Here is a 17639-nt window from a genome sequence, read left to right as displayed (position 1 = left end):
TTTTACTCCCTCCGTCTCCCCACTCAAGCCCCCTGCTCACATAGTAACTCCTCCCCCCCCCGATACCCATTGTCTCTCCATACAGTATGAGGCTGAAGGGGGGATGCCATACTCGATCCAGGGAGGGACGCAGGAGAGGGAGCAGGAGGTAAGAGTCAGATTTATGGCATAAGAATGCATCTGGCCTGAGATTGCATGTCGCCGTTACTTTGAGAAGTGAGGAGTGTGCCGGTTAAAATAGCTGCATCACGACTGACAGTGAGGAGGAGAAGAAAGCAACTTCAATGATGCTCTGAAGCTTTCATGTGTCGTGCGCAGTGCTTCAATGTGTTTTGGCTGTCTGGTCTGCCACTGGAAGATGCTTAGAGGGGATGTTTTTGATGCATGAAAAAGGCGAGTTCTACAAAGAATTAGAAATCTGCGGCCAACCTTCATCCTCATCTGTATCTTTACATTCAAAACCAGTGTCTGAATATGAAACAGTGAGATTTTAGTCATTTGCAACATTGGACACAGTTTCGTATCGGCAATTTCTTTCTCTCTGCTCAGTTCCTCCTGTCAAAAAGAACAGACGAAGGCATTAAAAATATATTAAACACGGCCCAAATCTAAAGCCATTAAGAAAACATCTGGCCACTGATGATTGCCTGAAATGGTTCCCAGCAGAGAGGGACCCTGAGCGATGTTTAGGGATTAAAGATGATCCTCCCTGTGGCTGAGATTCACCTTCTTGTCTGGACAGAGTCTGACACAGGGGCTTTTCTAATTTATGCTGAGACATGCATGAGCACAGGCTCCCTGGAGCTCAGTGGCAGTGGTCCTTTATTTCTCCAAACCCGGAAAAGGCTGATTGAGTAAACACTTCAGTAGTTAATATTCTCAGTCCGACGCCATGTGAGTATCCAGCGTATTAAGCCTATGAGATATGAGCCGAAGTGTGTAAACATTTGGATTTTTGGTCATAACCTCGCCCTGTTTTATCTCTTTTGTTTAAAGTTGTCATACAGAAAGTTAGAATTACATGATAGAAGAAGTGAAATCCAAGTGAGCATATCAGAGCTACGAGTAAAGATGTGAAACTATCCAACAAAGTGTTTCACTTCCCTGCCTTGCTTGAAACAGGTGCACACAAAGATGGCTAGAAGTGCTTTTCTCAGTCCTGGACAGTTGCAGCGGAGTACAGGAAGCTTTGTGTGCTTGTGCAGGGCAAAAAAAAAAAAAAAAAAAAAAGACGAGGCTGCCTCAATGGGGCTTTTGTTGTTTGGGTTGGAGACAGCAAAAGCACAAGAAACACTGACTGACAAATACCTGGCCCCTCTGTGCCTCAAATACCTCGGCGTTGCACTTGATACAATGTCAACAAATGCCTCCTCTGTCCTCCGTAGTAGCCCGCTTCCTCCCTGTCTGCAGGATTTTTTCATGTTTTGATAAAGGCTACTGTTTTCCGAGCAGACATCTGGGCGAGCAGATTTGGGCCGCATAGCTCGAATGCTGCGTCTCTCAGAAGGGGCTGTAAACGGCCCAGAGCACTTCCAACAGTTTGGTGCTTAGAAGTGTGGTAAACAGTCTGGTGTCTGGTTTGAGTTTAATGTTTGGAAAAGACACAGAATTAATTTGGGGTGCAGTTGTTATTTGAATTCATCAGAGGTTTAGAAGTCTCAGGAGCATGAAAAGACTTGTAATAAAATCCCTAAAGCACAGCAGTGGTGTTTCTGCGATTGATGATCCTCAGCTCCATCAGCTCCAAGAACAGAACCACAGGAAAACAGACGTTCATATCTGCAAAAACATATTTGGTTGTTAATAAAAAACTGCAAAGCTTCCTGTGCTCAGTGGTGGAATTAAAATGCTGAGGTAATGCTCTCCTTTGTGCTTGAGGAAGTCAAGCAGGGGGTTTCTACAGAATATAGAAAGAGTTTACGTAATCTGTTTTGAATTCAGAAACAAAATCCTTTTGATTAACATTGTACCTTTTCCCTGTAGACGTTGATTTAAAACTGCATTTTTAATCAAAGAGTACTCTACAAACCCCCCCAGAGGAATTGAATGTTTCACAGGATGTTGCTGTTAGATTCAAGCCTCGATATAGGGGTCAATTTATTTCAGTTTGTACTGTGAGAAATACAATTTCTACTGTCTGAAGACTCAGAAGACAGTTTCATTCGTCTCCCCCGGGCCTCAGATGAATACTTCTAGTTTCTTTAGTTAATTATTCATGCGGATGTGAGTTTTGAATCCTGAATGCTGCCTGCAACATACCCCGATTTTTATTCCCCTCGTTTGTGTTCGAGCTTTCAGCTCTAACTGCTTGATTTCTCTGAGTTTGTGATTTTCTGTCATTGTCCTCAGAATCACACCACAACTGTGTCTTATGGCTTTCTATTCCTATGTGAGTTCTCTCTAACTAGTCATGTAGGGTTTAAAGCCATTGGATACACAGTGGACTCTCAACCAAGGGACGTTTTGACACAGCTTTAAATTTTAAGATGCCTTTAACGTGCTTTTCTATTAGTTGTAAATGTCCAAACAAAGTCAGTGAACAATAGAACATAAAGGTTAAAACTAGACTCACAAGTAGTGCATACCTCTCGCAAGGCCCCATAATTCCCTTAAATTCAATCAAGTCACACCAAAATTCACACACTCGTATGTATCAGTCGCATAAATATGCCTAACAATGTTTAAAGAAAGTGATAATACATAATTATAATTGTTCGGTCGATACCTACTGATCGTACCAACCAACCAACCATCCAACAGACCAACAAACAACTGACCTACCAACGACCAACCAACTGAGAAACCAACCAACCAATCAACTGACAAACATCATTTACATATAGGTTTAGCCTATGTGTTGTTCATGCTGGAAGATTGAACTAGTAGCATCTAAATTCTTACGTAATGAAATCAAGAAATGCACGAAATTTTAACGTGAGACCAAACATGTATTTTGAGTTGGCGGAAAAATTAAATTGTTATTTGGGAAATTATTCTGTTGCTTTTTCCCTAAACTTGTGACTTTGCAAATGGTCAAAGCTTTCAGTCGGTCTATGACTTCAGCTCAGACCTCTCATTCCTCCTGGGACTTTTACTGAGGAAGTTTCATTTAAGGACTGTGGGATATTCAAACTGTTGTTTTAAAGTAGAAGCTCAGGAGTCATTTTAAGCTGTCATTCACCTGTGCCTGTTTTTCTTGTTGCCTTTATTACCCTGGCAACATTTCAGTGGCTCTTTCTGTTTGAGAAGTTCGTAATTATAGAAAATTATTACTTTAAGGTGATGACATGATGATAACATGTGCAGACTGAGAATACATTAACACTCTGAGGTAAAAAAAAAAAAAAAAGTTTTATATCAAGGAAAATGTTTCAGTACTGAAGAACTGAAGGCAAACTGTCTTTGTATTCAGCTTTTCCAGTCGAGAGCACTTTCTCCTCCTCCTCCATAATACATTTGCCATGTTTGGGTGAACCAGGTTTGACCTTTTTCTTTTAGATCCAGACGAGGCCAGTTTAAAAAATGAGCAATATTTTTCATTCATCAAGATCATTTAGTGTAATTCTCTGACAGTTACCAGAAAATAAAAGTTACTGGTCGTTCATTATTCAACACATTAAGTGAACCGGCATCTAAAATTCAATTGTTAAGTGCTGAACTGTGGCAGAACTAAACCATGATCCCCATTATAACATTTTAAGACATTTAAGGATCCAGTATTTTGTCTAAATTTAGTGATAGAGAAGCCTGTCAAACCTATAATCGTATCCATGTCAAGTAGATCTTTGAAAAAGCTATTTCGCCTTCACATCACAATAACTATCTGTCATTACCTTGAACTTATATCAGGTTTATTGAAACATTTAATTTGGTGGATTAATAGTGATGTACTGTCTGTGTTTGTTTAACATACAGTTTCCTGATTTCGGCTATGCTCTGAAAATGTGTTGAAATGTGCACTGGCTGATGAACACTGTGAATCAGAGTGGAGAGGTGGCTCTTTACGGTTCAGTGGTAAAATGAGACATAAAAAAAGAGTCAAAATCCAAGTATGCAAAGAATCTAATACTACGCACACACTCTCACACTGGACTGTACTAAACAATATGACAGGCAAGTGTCCAATACGCTCACAGATGCTTTCATGTGCAATATAGTTGCAGGATTATATGAGCAATTTACGTTCTACACTTAATGCAGTTTTTTGTGTAATTTACCTTGATGCAATGTACAAAGGTACAATAGACAGTTTTTAAATCATTTTCAGTATACTTATATTTACGGTGTTACGTGCGCAATCTAAACTTTACACTTAATCCTTCTTTTAAAGTTTTTCAATAGGAAATAAATATCAATAATATTAATATTTGGTAATACTAATGATAATAATTATCAATCTGTATCTACTGTAATGTGAGTAGATACAGATTAGTTTTGAATGAAGACTTGAACTAAAATAGAAAATTACTGATCCACACCCATCAGGCAATTTCAATCCCCTCATCCCAACGGAAAACCCCACCGGAAGCAAATCGTATTTTTCTTGTATGATGGGCGGCACTCGCGTGTTCTTCGTATGTCAGCCCTGTGGTGTGTTGGTGACCTGCGTGTAACCCCGCCTCTCGTTCAGTGTCAGTGTGCGACCCTCGAGGATAAATAATGGACGGACAATGTTATGATCCAATCTGGTGATGGCACAGTTCACTAAGTCAACAACAGTAAACTGCACAATCTCTTCAACTCAAACATCTCGTAGCAAATATCAGGATCAGAAAATCATTTTTTTCATCTGTTCTTGTTCTGACTGACATGAAATATTTTTTAATCCTGTTTCTCTCTGTTTTATTTTACTACTGGACTTCAGGAAGGGGCCAGTTGCTCCCCACTGTAATATTTATTTTATTTGTAGTAGTAGTACACACTAAAACAGGGATGTGTTTTCCTGGGAGCTCTTGTCACATCAGCACCAGATGTTAGGGGTGTATGGGTTGTTAAGTTTTAGTTTGTACAGTCACCTGGGGTCCAATAATCACGTCTTATGGGGAAGAGCCCTGGTGAAGTTAACCATGACCAAGAATAAGATTTAATTAGTTCTTTTTCAGAGCAACTTATTAAGACAATCAACATGTTTGTGGGAACAGATGTCTCCTGAAGGGGTTTGTTTAGAGCCAAAAAGTCCTCAGTGGCACATTTTGTCCTCCCTGCTTCACGGACAATTACCTGAACACATGTTCTTTCTTTCTTTCTTTCTTTCTATCTATCTATCAATCTTTCTGTATCTGTAAACAGGTGTTAAAAAAGGAGCCAGTTTGCGTATGTGCTGCACTAAGTGGAGGCATCACTCCAGTAAAAATGCAGCCGCATGACGCCCCGGAGACGCCACAACTCCAACAGCGACCGAAGCCTGCGTCAAACCCGGAGGTCAAAGGTATATATACAGTCAACTGGCAGCAGAATTATGTTTTAGAGCTGCAATAACTGACTTTGTTTGGCCAGTTGGGGGCAGCAGAAATAAGCTGTGAACCCAGCATTGATATAACATTAACATTTAAATTGATATGGTGAACTTAGGAAGTTATTTACACAAATTACAGAGCGACGGTAGAATTAATCCAGCTGTGTCTCCACTAACTCCTAAGGGAAATATCTGGCTCTTCAGCAGCGACATGTTATATTTGCCAAGTAACTGCTGACAATAGGGTTTTCAGTGAAAAGCTGCTGAGACCCCAAAAAAACTAAGCAGTGAGAGCAGCGACAGTGAAGCAAAAATATCAAGTTTAGCCAAAAGCAAAAAGAACGTGAGCTGTGACAAAGTGCTATGGAAACTGATGCAGTGAATAAATCATGATGTAACAGGAAGCATGTGACTTAGATGTTCAATGAAATGCAGGCAAACTAAAGGGAATGGAAGCAGAATGTAAAAACAACTAATGGGACACTTAAACAGATCAGAGATATTTTAATGTTATAAATAACGATAACGACTTTATTTCAACAAGTGGAAATAAATGATATTTAAAACTAAACTAAAAAAAAATCATTATATTGAGGTGTGAATTGTATGTGTTTTTTTTATATTAGCATCTTTTAATTCACATTGACACTCCTTGAATATCTGGGGCTGACAACAGCAACATTACAGAGACTGAGCAAATGACTGAATATATCCCTACGCAACTATTACACTAGTAGTACGTCACATTCAATGATGTGTTCTCTATCATGTGAAGTTAGTTTGAATAAATCAAACTACTTGAAATAGATTTAATTGAATAAAGCTACACTCATACATACGACTCGTGTTTTTAATGTATATATTAAAGTATGAGTTAATGGGAATACCTTTCTTTTCATTCAGGCCACAAAAGGTTTGGGAGACAGTGATACTTTTTTTTTTATAGCAAATTATACATATTTTTTCTCTATAACATTATGTAAGTGTAGTAATGTTATGTTATGATTTAGTGCTATAAAATAAAATTGAATTGAAAACATCCCTGTGCTCCGTTTGGTTCTGTGTTTATGTCCATATTTTGTGAAGCACTTTGTAACCTTGTTTGGAAAAGTGCTGTAGATTTTTTATTATCATTATTATATCATCATTTGGAGGATAAAATCTTAATCTGATGAGTAAATGGATCCAAATCAAAGAACAATGTAGAATTAAATTGTTATACGCAAGTAATTGAAATACATAAAGTCAATATATGATAGTATAAAATGATTTTTTAAGTTTCATGATTTAATAAGAATTTTATACATACATGTGATGAAGTTTAAGAATAAGCAGCTTGTTTGTTTACTGCCATGTTGAGCTCCTTGCTGTCAATCAAGTCATTGGCTGCAGCTGTTCTGGGTTCAGTGTGTTTTTCTCAGAGCTGAGACGGAGCAGCTTCTCTCAGCAGCTCCTCCGGCTTCATCTCCCTTTATAGACGCGTTTCTGCTTTCTACAAAAATATAAAAACCCACCAAGCTGCTGGAGATTGACTTTAGTCATCATATTCTGACATGCCGGTGTTGGTGGAGGACCCCGCTCTTCTGTCTAAATCTAGACTCAGATCAGATTTCGTTGCACACAATGTGAAGCTCCACCTGAAACACATCAACAAGAGAAACGCAGCTTACGACTTTTCAAGCGACGAGGAGGAAGATTTTCAAGATGAAGCTGTAAGTTCACCAACATGTGTTGATGTGTAGATGTTGTGTAAAATAAACAGGTTCTGCGTCGTGTCAGTGGAAGTAGCAATTAACAGTCTCGTATTTAGAATCCTTGTTGACTTAAAGCTAATTCAAAAAACCTCATACACAATTAAACAGTTTCGTCCTGTGCTTCCCAACCTGAGGAATGCCACCCTCCCTCAAGTACCTCAAAATTATACTAAAGGCAAGGCAAATTTCAAGCAAGATAAAATAGATTAAAAATAGTAGAATCAAAGTTAAATATATTAAAAGAGGTAAAAAAAAATAAAAGGATGAATCTGTATACAAGTAAAAAAAATACTTAAGGAAGTGAAATACTGTAATACAATAATAAAAGTTATGATAATAAAAGTGTCGTGGCATTAAAGGTAGTTGAAGATAGTGTTTAATGTACTTTTCCTCTCTACCGTTGAAAATATATTTCAGCAGTTTTTTCAAATGCATCAACAATTATTCATGATAACTTTGGGCTGTCGTGCAGATAATAATGAGGTTTGACCTGATTTAAACCAATGAGGTCAGCAGGTGTGGAGGTGGAGGAGGAGGATAACTGGGTCACTGCTGCCAAACACTCCCCTCACTGGAGGTCCGTGACCACTAAGCCACCCGCTGTAGAGTTGGTATAGGTTTACATGAGACGTCTCAGTAGCTGGTGGCTGCTGTTACACTCTCATGCATATGCTTGCTGCACCTGTCACACTCATTTATGTGCAGGGAGGAGCACAGCGCTCAGAAAAAGTTTGTGGCATAAAAACAACTAGTCAGGGTAGAGTAACACATTTAGAAATCATTGCAAGCTTTGCACTCTGGACCCAAAACTGCTACTTAGAGCTAATGTGATTAGTCAGAGATTCAACGAGAGCACTGAGAGAAATGAATCTGCGATATATTGATATTCAATTCAGACCTGCAGCAGTTTTTCAAGTAAAAAGATCTCGGGTTGCAGCCGCTCAAACTTAACAATGTGCAGCTTTCTTCTGTTTAATATGTTTGTTAATAGAAATATCTTTAGGACTGCAGACATCTATCTGCGCTCTATGGAAAATGTTCTTGTTTTTTACATTTCAAAAATGAAGCGATTGAGTAAATCCGAGTAATAATCAGATTAAACAGTAAAAACAATTGTTAGTTGCAGCTGTATTAATGTGTTTTCCATCAGGGATCATTAACCTTGTGTTCTTTACACATGTCCAGTGCACTGATTTTTGGAGTCTAATGGATAGAATATAAAATTAACGTGGTTTATATAATATCTTTGCATATCACATCAGAGGTTGCACGAAACCAACCTTTTCTCTTCTGATACCTAATTTCAGAAAATACTGAGTGCTGATCTGATACTTGTGTCTTTTTACATGACAATGAAGTGACAGGAAGCCAGGGTGTGTCATTAAACCTGACTGTGAAACATTATGTTTGATGACACTGATGAAGAAACTGTATTAAATGTGGATTGCTCAAATTGTACCGGATAAAGGATCTGTTTCATTAGAGTGGTACTAACATCAAACAAACTATTTTCCATTCATAAAACAAGCACTTGTGTGTGTTGACTTGGCTCCACCACAAACCCGCAGTCTTGTTATTCTGTGGTTGTTGATCGGGCAGACGTGGAAACAGGAGATTTACACTGAGATAAGCTGCAGCCTTCCGCCTCTGTTGTGTTTCAAATGCACATTCAGTAAATTCAGCTAATTTTTCTTTTTGAGGAAAACGAGAAGAATCCAGAGGAGGCAGAGATACCTGACCTGAGCGGTCTGACTGATGATGACCTCAAGGCCGCACTGCTCCGACACGGGTTCAAACCTGGGCCCATAGTTGGTGAGGTTGCATGTGAAACTGTCACCATGTTCACTTTCTCTTTTCCACTATGACAAAAACTGATTACTATTGTATATTTTGTCCACGCTAGCCTCCACCAGGGCTTTGTATGAGAAGAAGCTCAGCAAACTGCTCCAGTCTGACGGACACAACCAACCTAATGGAGCAGAGAAGGCGACATTGTACTCAGCCAGTGAGGAAGAGGAGGAAGAAAACGGGGAGGACGATGAGGCAGAGTCCGGTGTGTGACCTGAATTATTCTGGGGTTTATTTGTCTACATTTTCTGTCTTTGTGGTTTTGTAATTGTTGGCGATCATGAGCTCTGGATTGTTTTTTGGGGACCTGTCCAGGTGCTGAGGAAGAAAAGCAGAAAGCGGCTGTGCAGTCGGACGAGGCTCAGCCCGGGAGCAGCCAGGTGAGAGAACTGTCAGAAGGTCTTCATCTCTTTGGTTAAATGATCTGAAGCAAACTTTTGATGCTCATGCAAGTCCTTACAGTGCCACTTAGTGGTTACTTGTTGTAACTGTAGGGGTTTCACTGTCCTCATTGTGGCGTAAACAGTTACATCACGAGTCAATGTGTTTTTTTTACTTTTCACAGGCAGAGTTGGGTTTTCAGAGAGGTGGCTTTGTTTACCCACAGTGCTTTTTACCTTCATCCAGACTGGTAAATGACCACAGATATCTGGAGAGACTGCACACAAACAGAGTCTTCAGGGGACACTGATGTGTTTTTCTTATTTCTGTGTTTGACCGCGTTGGCCTCTTGCAGCGCGCCCGTGCCTCTAGGAAAAAGGAACCTAGTCCCGCGTGGAATTCAGGGAATGCATTAAAATCATCAGAGCGGAGTCGGCCTCGCTGCTCGCAGATTCCTGCAGGAATTAGTAGGGCATCCTCTGTAGATCAACGGCCAGGATTAGGATCAGGGGTAGGCTGGTCTTATTCTGCTTCTCTTGTGGATTTGGAATTCTCTGCATTCCTTGCTTAGGCTGTGTAACTTTATTGCGCTTTCATTCACAAGCCACTAAAGGGATATTTTTTGTCTTCTGACAGTGTTGGGCTTTGGTATCTCACTGGTGTAAAGCACAGGTGGTGACTGGTATATGTTTATGTGGATGTCAACAGGATAATCATGCTAATCCTTGCAGGTTCAAGCTGGATCACAGACGGTTGCAGCCGATGCTTCATCACTTTCCTCTCAGGTCTTCAGCATCACTGAAATGGTTGAGGAGGAAAGTATTGAGTCCACTTCTGTTAAAATGACCCCGTCCTTTCATTTTCTTCTTTTAGTGTAAGTAATCAGTCATGAGCATTCTCACTCTGAATAACAGATGGAGAGTCGGGGGCCACTCTCCACTAGCACAAACACTGTGAGAGAGTTCAATGGGAGCAATGTGCAGGAGCATTGGTCACGGTCCAGCAGGGTCAGTACAGAGCTCTCACATTGTGCTTAAAGTGTGACTGAACAAACCGTGGTGGTGGTTTCGGTGTTGGAGACATTCGCTGGATGCGGAAGCTATTTCTGACTGTGTCATAATCTGTTACATCTCCTTTCCTCAGCTGGACATGCCAGTTGTAGACAACAGCACCATGAAGAACAACTCCCTGTACTACACTCCCAGGACTTCCCCTCATAAACGGGAAATGAAGAAGGCACTTGCATCTTATTACTTTTTTATTTCATGTGACTTGATGGGGGTGTGTGCATGGCCTTTGAGAACACACTATGTGGTCTGAATCCTTTCATGCTAGTTTCACTATTACTGCTTTCAGACACGCACTGAACTCTGGGGAATCTGTGCATATTCTCAGGCCACCCCCCTCGTAAACACTGCTCCGAATGTCCGAAGGAGCCCACGACTAACACACAAATACATATCTCCATGTGAAAAAACTGGTGCCACACATGAAGAAGACAGACCAAGATGTCGCCTATGTTGATAAAGGCCGACGTGGGGGTAATCAAACACACGTGAGTCTCAGCGGCAGAAACATTACCTTACATCCTACCGCTGTACCACCCCTCACCTGAACGCCCCGTGTATTTCTGAGCTGTGAAAGCATCTGATCGGAGAATCCCCTGCTGAGTTGTTCACATGTGAAATTCCGGAGAAAGTCCGAGCTGGATCAGTTTGAATATTTTATCAGTGTGTGTGTAGGATCTCCAGTTGTCACATAACCATTTGCCCTGTGCCTTCATCTCTGCCTGACTTGCTGAGCCAGGGTCTCTGTGGGACACTGATGTCTGGGACGTTTTTCTGTTTCTCTCTGTTTGTGAGTAACTTGCTTCTTTCTCTTCCAGCCTCCTCGGGAGCCTGTGAACGATACTTTCAAGGATTTGCTTCCTGCTGAGACCACACCCATGGGTATATAGTAAGTGCTTGTAATCTTCTGAGTTGTTGCTGAATGAGAAGTAGATTCACAGGACAGCTTTGCATCAAAGCACATACCGACACATGATTGGCGTTCTGTGGTTAGATTGTCAGCACATGTGTCCAACACTATTTCAGCGCCACTCGTCGGAGACCCATCAAGGGGGCAGCAGGGAGACCTGTGCAGTACGCGTACCCGGACACTCCTGTCAGTCCCACGACCCTGGAGAGACGAGAGGTGGAGCGCCGCCTTGTGCCTGTCCACATACGGTTTCTGTTCTTCCTCATCATGGTGTGCATCCTCTACCTCGTTTATGCTTTAGTTTAGGACAACTCAGTCTGTTTCTGGCAAGACATAAGACACACCAGCACTTTCTGAACAGAAGTAATGTAATGTGATTTTTTTAAACTTACACATGTCACATAGCTTATTTTTGTTGATGCATATTACGATTACTTTGTCTTGGATTGTCTTCAGGGAGCACATACTGTAATCACTTATCACTTTTGCTATTTACTGCATTTGTTTGTCTGTATGGGAGCAAATCTTTAAAGTCCGGCTCTACATTTTTAATGTTTTGCTGATGTAAGTGTTTCCAATTTTGTCTCTGTGGTTAAAACAATCTCATGAGCACAAAGTGCCATCAAGAGCTGAATATTTTGTCAAATGTAAAAATGTTGTATTTTTGTGTCACCTGATTGTAACTGATGTCACAGTATGTCTGATGTGCATCGTTTTTTTAAAGATAATATTTAAATCATATTTCAATAAAGGATGTTTTGCTTCATACTTTTTAAATGTTCTTTTCATATTTTTTTTTTGCCAGTTTGTTTTAGAATGATTAGGCAAAAACTACGAAACCAATTTGATTTTCAAGCGATACACCTCCAAAGGAAGTTCATATAAAAATGTATTTTAAGTAGGGTATCACCAAGTTATAATAAACATTCTGATGGCTGCTTTCATGTCTTTGGACACTTGTGCACCCTCACAGTCATCGTGGATGGACATTAGGCTGCTTTAATGCTGGAATTGTATCTTTGGAAGTTTGTGTGCCATCACAGGAATCTTTGAAGCAAGTCAACAAGCGGGTCCAGTTGCCTGTATAACTCCTGAGGGTCTTTAACTTTGATAGAACAAACATATACATCTGAGAACTTAAAAATCCTGTTTGCATCTCCTTCTGTGTAAGTGAAAACCTCACAGCCTGAGGGCTCCTAAAATGCACTAGTTGTTCAATAAATAACTCTGGAAATAATAAAGGGAATTATTTCAAAGAATATCCGGGATAGGTCAATACTTTTTTTTTGCAAAATAGTGAAATTAATTTGTTGACACGTAGCAATTACAGCAAATGTGAATATGGAAGCGACCTCTTTGCAGTCAGCCTAATGCATAATGTTACTCACTGACACAGACCAAGGGTTTATTCATTTTTAGTGATTTAATTTTCATGCAACACAGGTTGAAGATGCAGATGAGTGCTTCGTACTGAAGGTCTGAACATTATTATGACTTTATGAAGGGGGAGTGACACTCTGAGGCTGTAATGTGTCTTCAGGCCTGCAGGCGGCTCTGTGCATGATTCAGCCTGCACCGCAGACTTTGACCCGGTCTGCGCACTGATACCGATCCAGTTCCGCTGACGCCACAAATAAACAATGACGGAATCAGGCCAGAGGTTTAAAGCAATCAAGTTCTTAAAGATCATCTTCTGCAGCCTCCTCGTAGTCGTGTCACTGTTGTTGACTGTGGCGTCAATCAGGACTCTGACTGTGGACGGAAGTGATCAGCTCGCCCACTGGGAGGGCACGAACAACATCTCGCTGGAGTTGGACCCGCAGCACAGGCAGGAGCTGCTGACACGTCTGAGAGGTAAATGTGCGTGAGTGTTACCGTGTGAAAAACGTGGAGACACCGCCTCCTACAACCCGCTGTCCCCCCCCCCTCTCTCTTCCATCCAGAGGCGATCCGGATCCGCACCGTGTCCACATCCGCTGAGGACATCAACACCACAGCGCTGCTTCACTTCGACAAGTTCCTCCGCCAAGGTACGAGCGGCACTAGATGCAGTGACTGACACGCACGCACGCACGCACGCACAGACGCACAGTTGATTCGTGGGTTGTGGGTTGGGGGGGTCATGGGTGAAGTTCACACCTTCTTTGTGTGACAGCCTTCCCAACGACTTTCTCCTCGAGCTTGGTTCGTCATGAGTTGGTGGGAAACTACAGCCACCTGTTTAAGGTGGAAGGTTCCCAACCTGACCTGGTGCCGTACCTGCTGCTGGCCCACATCGACGTGGTACCTGCCTCGGAGTCAGCCGACTGGGTGGCCCCACCGTTTTCCGCCGAGGTGATAGACGGCTACATCTACGGTCGAGGAGCCATGGACGACAAGAGCTCTTTAATGGTGAGATAATGTAATGAGTGATCTGAGGATTATTTGGAATACAGTCACATGCTCATGGATCAACTAAAATGTTTTTATGTTTTCCAGGGAATACTTGAGGCGCTGGAATACTTGCTTAAAAAAGGCTATGCTCCACGCAGAGGATTTTACATCGGTCTTGGTCATGATGAAGAAGTACTAAAAATATTTATCCCCCTGTCCTGAAAATGTGAACTAATGTAACATTTAATAAATTTCAATCTTTTCTGTGTCCGTTCATATTTCTTTTTCCAGGTTTTTGGTTTGAATGGGGCGGTGAACATTGTACGCGTGCTCAAACAGCGTGGTGTGCAGCTGTTGTTCGTCCTGGACGAGGGCCTGGCTTTGATTGATGGAGTCTTCCCTGGTCTTGACGGACCTGCCGCTCTGTAAGAACCTGCTGTTCTTGAATTTCATGAACAAGTCTGCACGATATTTGCTTTGCTTATTTTGTCGAGAAAAAGTTTCAAGCATGACATTTCAACAAAAGCATGGTTTAAAGTTAGATGTCTCCATTAAATTGCATAGACAAAGTTCTGTTTTGTGTGTGTGTGTGTGTGTGTGTGTACATCTTTTGCAGAATTGGGTTAAGTGAAAAGGGAATGGCCTCTATAAAGCTGAGTGTGTCTATGGTCCCTGGTCACGCCTCAATGCCTCCCAGGGAGACCACCATCGGGATCCTGGCTTCAGCAGTCAAAAGGTGAGAAGAATGTACGGTACTCTGTGTTCTGGTCGGTCTCTGTTGTCACGCTGCTCCATTTGTTATTCTACATACTACTTTTTTTTTTTGTTACTTTCTTTTTAAGTGAAAATAAAAGGTAAAAAAACAACCGTACTATTTTTATAATTTCCACGATTCTCGATACCTAATTCGATACCACGGCAGAAGCTAACCAATAAATCCCATTTACTTAATTTACTTGTTTTTACTTGTGTTTAAATATGTCTATAAACTGTAGACTATCAAACACATGTTTATGGTTTTTGTGACATCCCTAGTTTAAATTCAAGGGCTGCATCCTCCGGAGGCTGCATTTGGAGACCGATTATGTCACAACAGCGTGATTAGACTGTTCCACTTCGAAAGGCTCCTTCAAATTGGGCTCACAAATGCGTCCTTTCATCCCCAAGAAACAAAAGGCTCCAACAGCTGGATCCTTTCACGGACGATAAACCATTTATATATACACACTATATTTAAAGATGGACGACATGACAGCTCCCCAAAAGTGCAGCCAAAGTGTCTTAATCACCATCTGGTGGCTGGCTGCAGTATATGTAATAAATCCTGCCTCCTCCTCCATGTTAGTTAATGGGAGATGGACCAAACTAAAAAGTCATGCTCAATAAATATTATTCTTAAAGGTGGTTTCTATCATTTAAGGTGGTTTTATTATAAAGAGGGTGAAACATCATTATTGACAGCTCAGATCGACTCATGATAGGGCCAGCACGTGTATCAGCCTGACTTTGGCTCTGCTCACTGCTCACTCGTCCATCTTTATTCACAGTCGCACTCATTTATGAAATCTGGTCAAGGGTTCTGTACACAACACTGCTATTATAACCAAGTCCTACTCCATGTTTACCTCTGTGTTTACAAAAAGCCTTTCAATGTCACTTTCATGCCGTTTCCTCAGACTGGAGGAGAACCCTATGCCGACGGTATTTGGTTATGGGCCTGAACGTCAAACCATTGAACACCTGGCCCATAAGGTAAGCAGAACCAATTACTCATCACAACTTGTAGCATTTTATCCTATCATCTTCTCCTGTTACTCATTCTTTGACTTCAGTTCAGGTTTCCACTGAAGTTCATTATGTCAAATTTGTGGCTGTTCTCTCCGATCCTTGCCAGGTGATTACTTCCTAAAATTAATTCTGCACGTTTTCTTCTGACTGTGGCCTTTGGAATGAATCCATAAGTACGTCTTGTGTTCCAGATTCATGGAAAGAAAACCAGAAACCAACAGTTTTATAAGGACGACCACAGCAGTCACCATGTTTAATGCGGGAGTTAAGGTACAGTTAAATATAATAAATCAGAAAGCTATTCACTGGAAATCAGATTGCAAGCAATTCAGTTTGCCACAGAAAAATCCTAATCACCCCTCCTCTCTTGCAGGAGAATGTTATCCCCTCCCTTGCTGAAGCTTACATCAATATGCGAATCCACCCAGCACAGTCATTACAAGAGGTAGAGTCAAAGATGACCCTCTCCTCTGAGAATCCCTGATGTCTCCATGAAATACAAATTAAAATGTGTGCTGTCTCATCCAGGCAATGGACCATATCCATTCCACAGTGGGTGACGCACGTGTGAAGATAGAGCTCATTAATGGCTTTGACCCTGAGCCTGTCAGCTCTGCGGATGAAAAGTCTTTTGGCTTTCAGATCATTAAGAAAACCGTGTTGGACATCTTTCCAACAGTTACAGTTGCTCCAGGTACAGTCCCGATAGATTTTAAGGCAGAAAAATGGTTTATTTAGGGTGTTATCATTTAAACAGCAGGATCTTCTTGATATCATGTTTGAATTTGCAGGTATGTGTACTGCAAACACAGACAGTCGACACTTCAAAGACCTGACCAAGGATATTTATCGCTTTTTGCCTCTCTGGTTAAAACCAGGTGACGCTCAGAGGTAAGAATCTTGTTTGTCTCATGTGGAATATAAATAAAGAGAGGACTCAGCAAAACCTGCTGTTGTATAATAAACCTCTGGATAGAGACATTTACATTACAAACCCAGACTCAGATTTCCTGTATACAGCAAATACAGTATGAAGAGTTTTATGCATTAACACCAAGTGCTTGCCCAGTTTTCCCCTCAGCCTTGGTAAAATTATCCTACAAGAAAATTTACAGCCAATCAAATGAATGAAGGATATTTCCCTCCTCTTGAAAAAGGAAATACATAAGCATGGAAACTGTTTTTTCTGTTTCTTAGAATCCATGGCATCAACGAAAGGATTTCCATAAAGAACTACGAGGAGTACGTGATGTTTTACTTTAGTCTGATTCAAAACTGTGACATTCAGAATCTCCCTGAGCCTCACAGTTCTGTCCATGAACTGTGAGGAACTGACGACATCAGCAACAAAATCAAACAGATGCAAGAACACTCTGCTGACCGACTTTACTCCTTTGTCACTGGATCTCAAACACAAAATGAATCCTGCACTTTAGCGCCAAGACATGAGATTTTCAAATAAACAAAATTGTAAACCACTGACTGTTGCATTAAAATAACCATTGGACAAATATATGTGGCTCTTTCTGTGATGTGTCATCATACATACATTTTGGCTGCCAAAAACAAAAATATGCTGGCAATTGTGGAAATGTTTAATTGATATGTTTAACAAAATACAGTTGCTTTCAGACATGTATTGAGCTCTGGAGAATTTCAGAAGATTATCCGGAAGGTCTGTATGTGAGAACGCAGATGCACTTAAAATAGTTTCCACATGAGAAAACAGCAAGAGCTGAAGGATTCACAGCGAGCAAGTTGGCACATTGTTGTCATTTTTAATGTGACCGATGCAAAACTGAATCAAAGAAAATTCATAGAGATTTGAGACTTTTGGTGATACAGGCCCACATTGGGGTCGCATTCTCATTCTCATTCAAACAAATCACATGATTCCCACAGGAGAATTAGTACGTTATGTCCTGCCTGCTGCGCTACCTCACACCTGAATGCTGCAGAGATGTCCCTGTTCTTGTGAACGCGTCTGCATCTCCTGCTGCTTGTTCATATGTGAAAGACGAGAATTAATGTCTGCAAACTGCTTTTGTTTTCTTACTTCTCAT

General features: G+C 41.0%; 2 protein-coding genes across 4 annotated transcripts; both read left to right on the top strand.

Annotated features, from left to right (window-relative positions):
- On the top strand, positions 1–12183 carry lemd1 (LEM domain containing 1). 3 transcript variants are annotated; one of them, XM_020107232.2, is made up of 12 exons: positions 1–148; positions 5290–5428; positions 8910–9021; positions 9113–9262; positions 9373–9437; positions 9623–9688; positions 9794–9949; positions 10170–10253; positions 10353–10445; positions 10582–10674; positions 11324–11394; positions 11532–12183. In XM_020107232.2, the coding sequence occupies exons 2-12, from the start codon at positions 5363–5365 to the stop codon at positions 11719–11721; spliced, it is 1146 nt and encodes a 381-aa protein (XP_019962791.2). In that variant the 5' UTR covers positions 1–148; positions 5290–5362; the 3' UTR covers positions 11722–12183. The 3 variants fall into 3 exon arrangements, with proteins under 3 accessions (XP_019962791.2, XP_069382697.1, XP_069382698.1); XM_069526596.1 differs by lacking the exons at positions 1–148; positions 5290–5428 and adding an exon at positions 6859–7167; XM_069526597.1 differs by lacking the exons at positions 1–148; positions 5290–5428; positions 9623–9688; positions 9794–9949 and adding an exon at positions 6859–7167.
- Positions 12184–12913: 730 nt separating this feature from the next.
- On the top strand, positions 12914–17089 carry pm20d1.2 (peptidase M20 domain containing 1, tandem duplicate 2). The gene is made up of 13 exons (XM_020107234.2): positions 12914–13269; positions 13359–13445; positions 13571–13806; positions 13894–13980; positions 14080–14213; positions 14405–14524; positions 15465–15540; positions 15621–15682; positions 15768–15846; positions 15950–16021; positions 16105–16270; positions 16368–16467; positions 16774–17089. Exons 1-13 carry the CDS (start codon positions 13056–13058, stop codon positions 16901–16903), a joined length of 1563 nt encoding a protein of 520 aa, XP_019962793.1. The 5' UTR covers positions 12914–13055; the 3' UTR covers positions 16904–17089.
- Positions 17090–17639: the final 550 nt, after the last annotated feature.

The sequence above is a fragment of the Paralichthys olivaceus genome, chromosome 6 (genome assembly GCF_024713975.1).
Source record: "Paralichthys olivaceus isolate ysfri-2021 chromosome 6, ASM2471397v2, whole genome shotgun sequence".
Taxonomy (NCBI): Eukaryota; Metazoa; Chordata; class Actinopteri; order Pleuronectiformes; family Paralichthyidae; genus Paralichthys; species Paralichthys olivaceus.
This window is presented reverse-complemented; position numbering and strand designations above follow the sequence as displayed.

What these genes read in the sequence shown, in the direction of transcription:
- lemd1 (XM_069526596.1), top strand. Translation starts at nt 7,009, where the DNA reads ATGCCGGTGTTGGTGGAGGACCCCGCTCTTCTGTCTAAATCTAGACTC. An exon ending in ATTGGTCACGGTCCAGCAGG is followed by an intron (nt 10,446 to 10,581) that starts GTCAGTACAGAG and finishes TCCTTTCCTCAG; the next exon opens with CTGGACATGCCAGTTGTAGA. An exon ending in ACCACACCCATGGGTATATA is followed by an intron (nt 11,395 to 11,531) that starts GTAAGTGCTTGT and finishes ACACTATTTCAG; the next exon opens with CGCCACTCGTCGGAGACCCA.
- pm20d1.2 (XM_020107234.2), top strand. Translation starts at nt 13,056, where the DNA reads ATGACGGAATCAGGCCAGAGGTTTAAAGCAATCAAGTTCTTAAAGATC. An exon ending in GCTGCTGACACGTCTGAGAG is followed by an intron (nt 13,270 to 13,358) that starts GTAAATGTGCGT and finishes TCTTCCATCCAG; the next exon opens with AGGCGATCCGGATCCGCACC. An exon ending in GTCTTGGTCATGATGAAGAA is followed by an intron (nt 13,981 to 14,079) that starts GTACTAAAAATA and finishes TTCTTTTTCCAG; the next exon opens with GTTTTTGGTTTGAATGGGGC.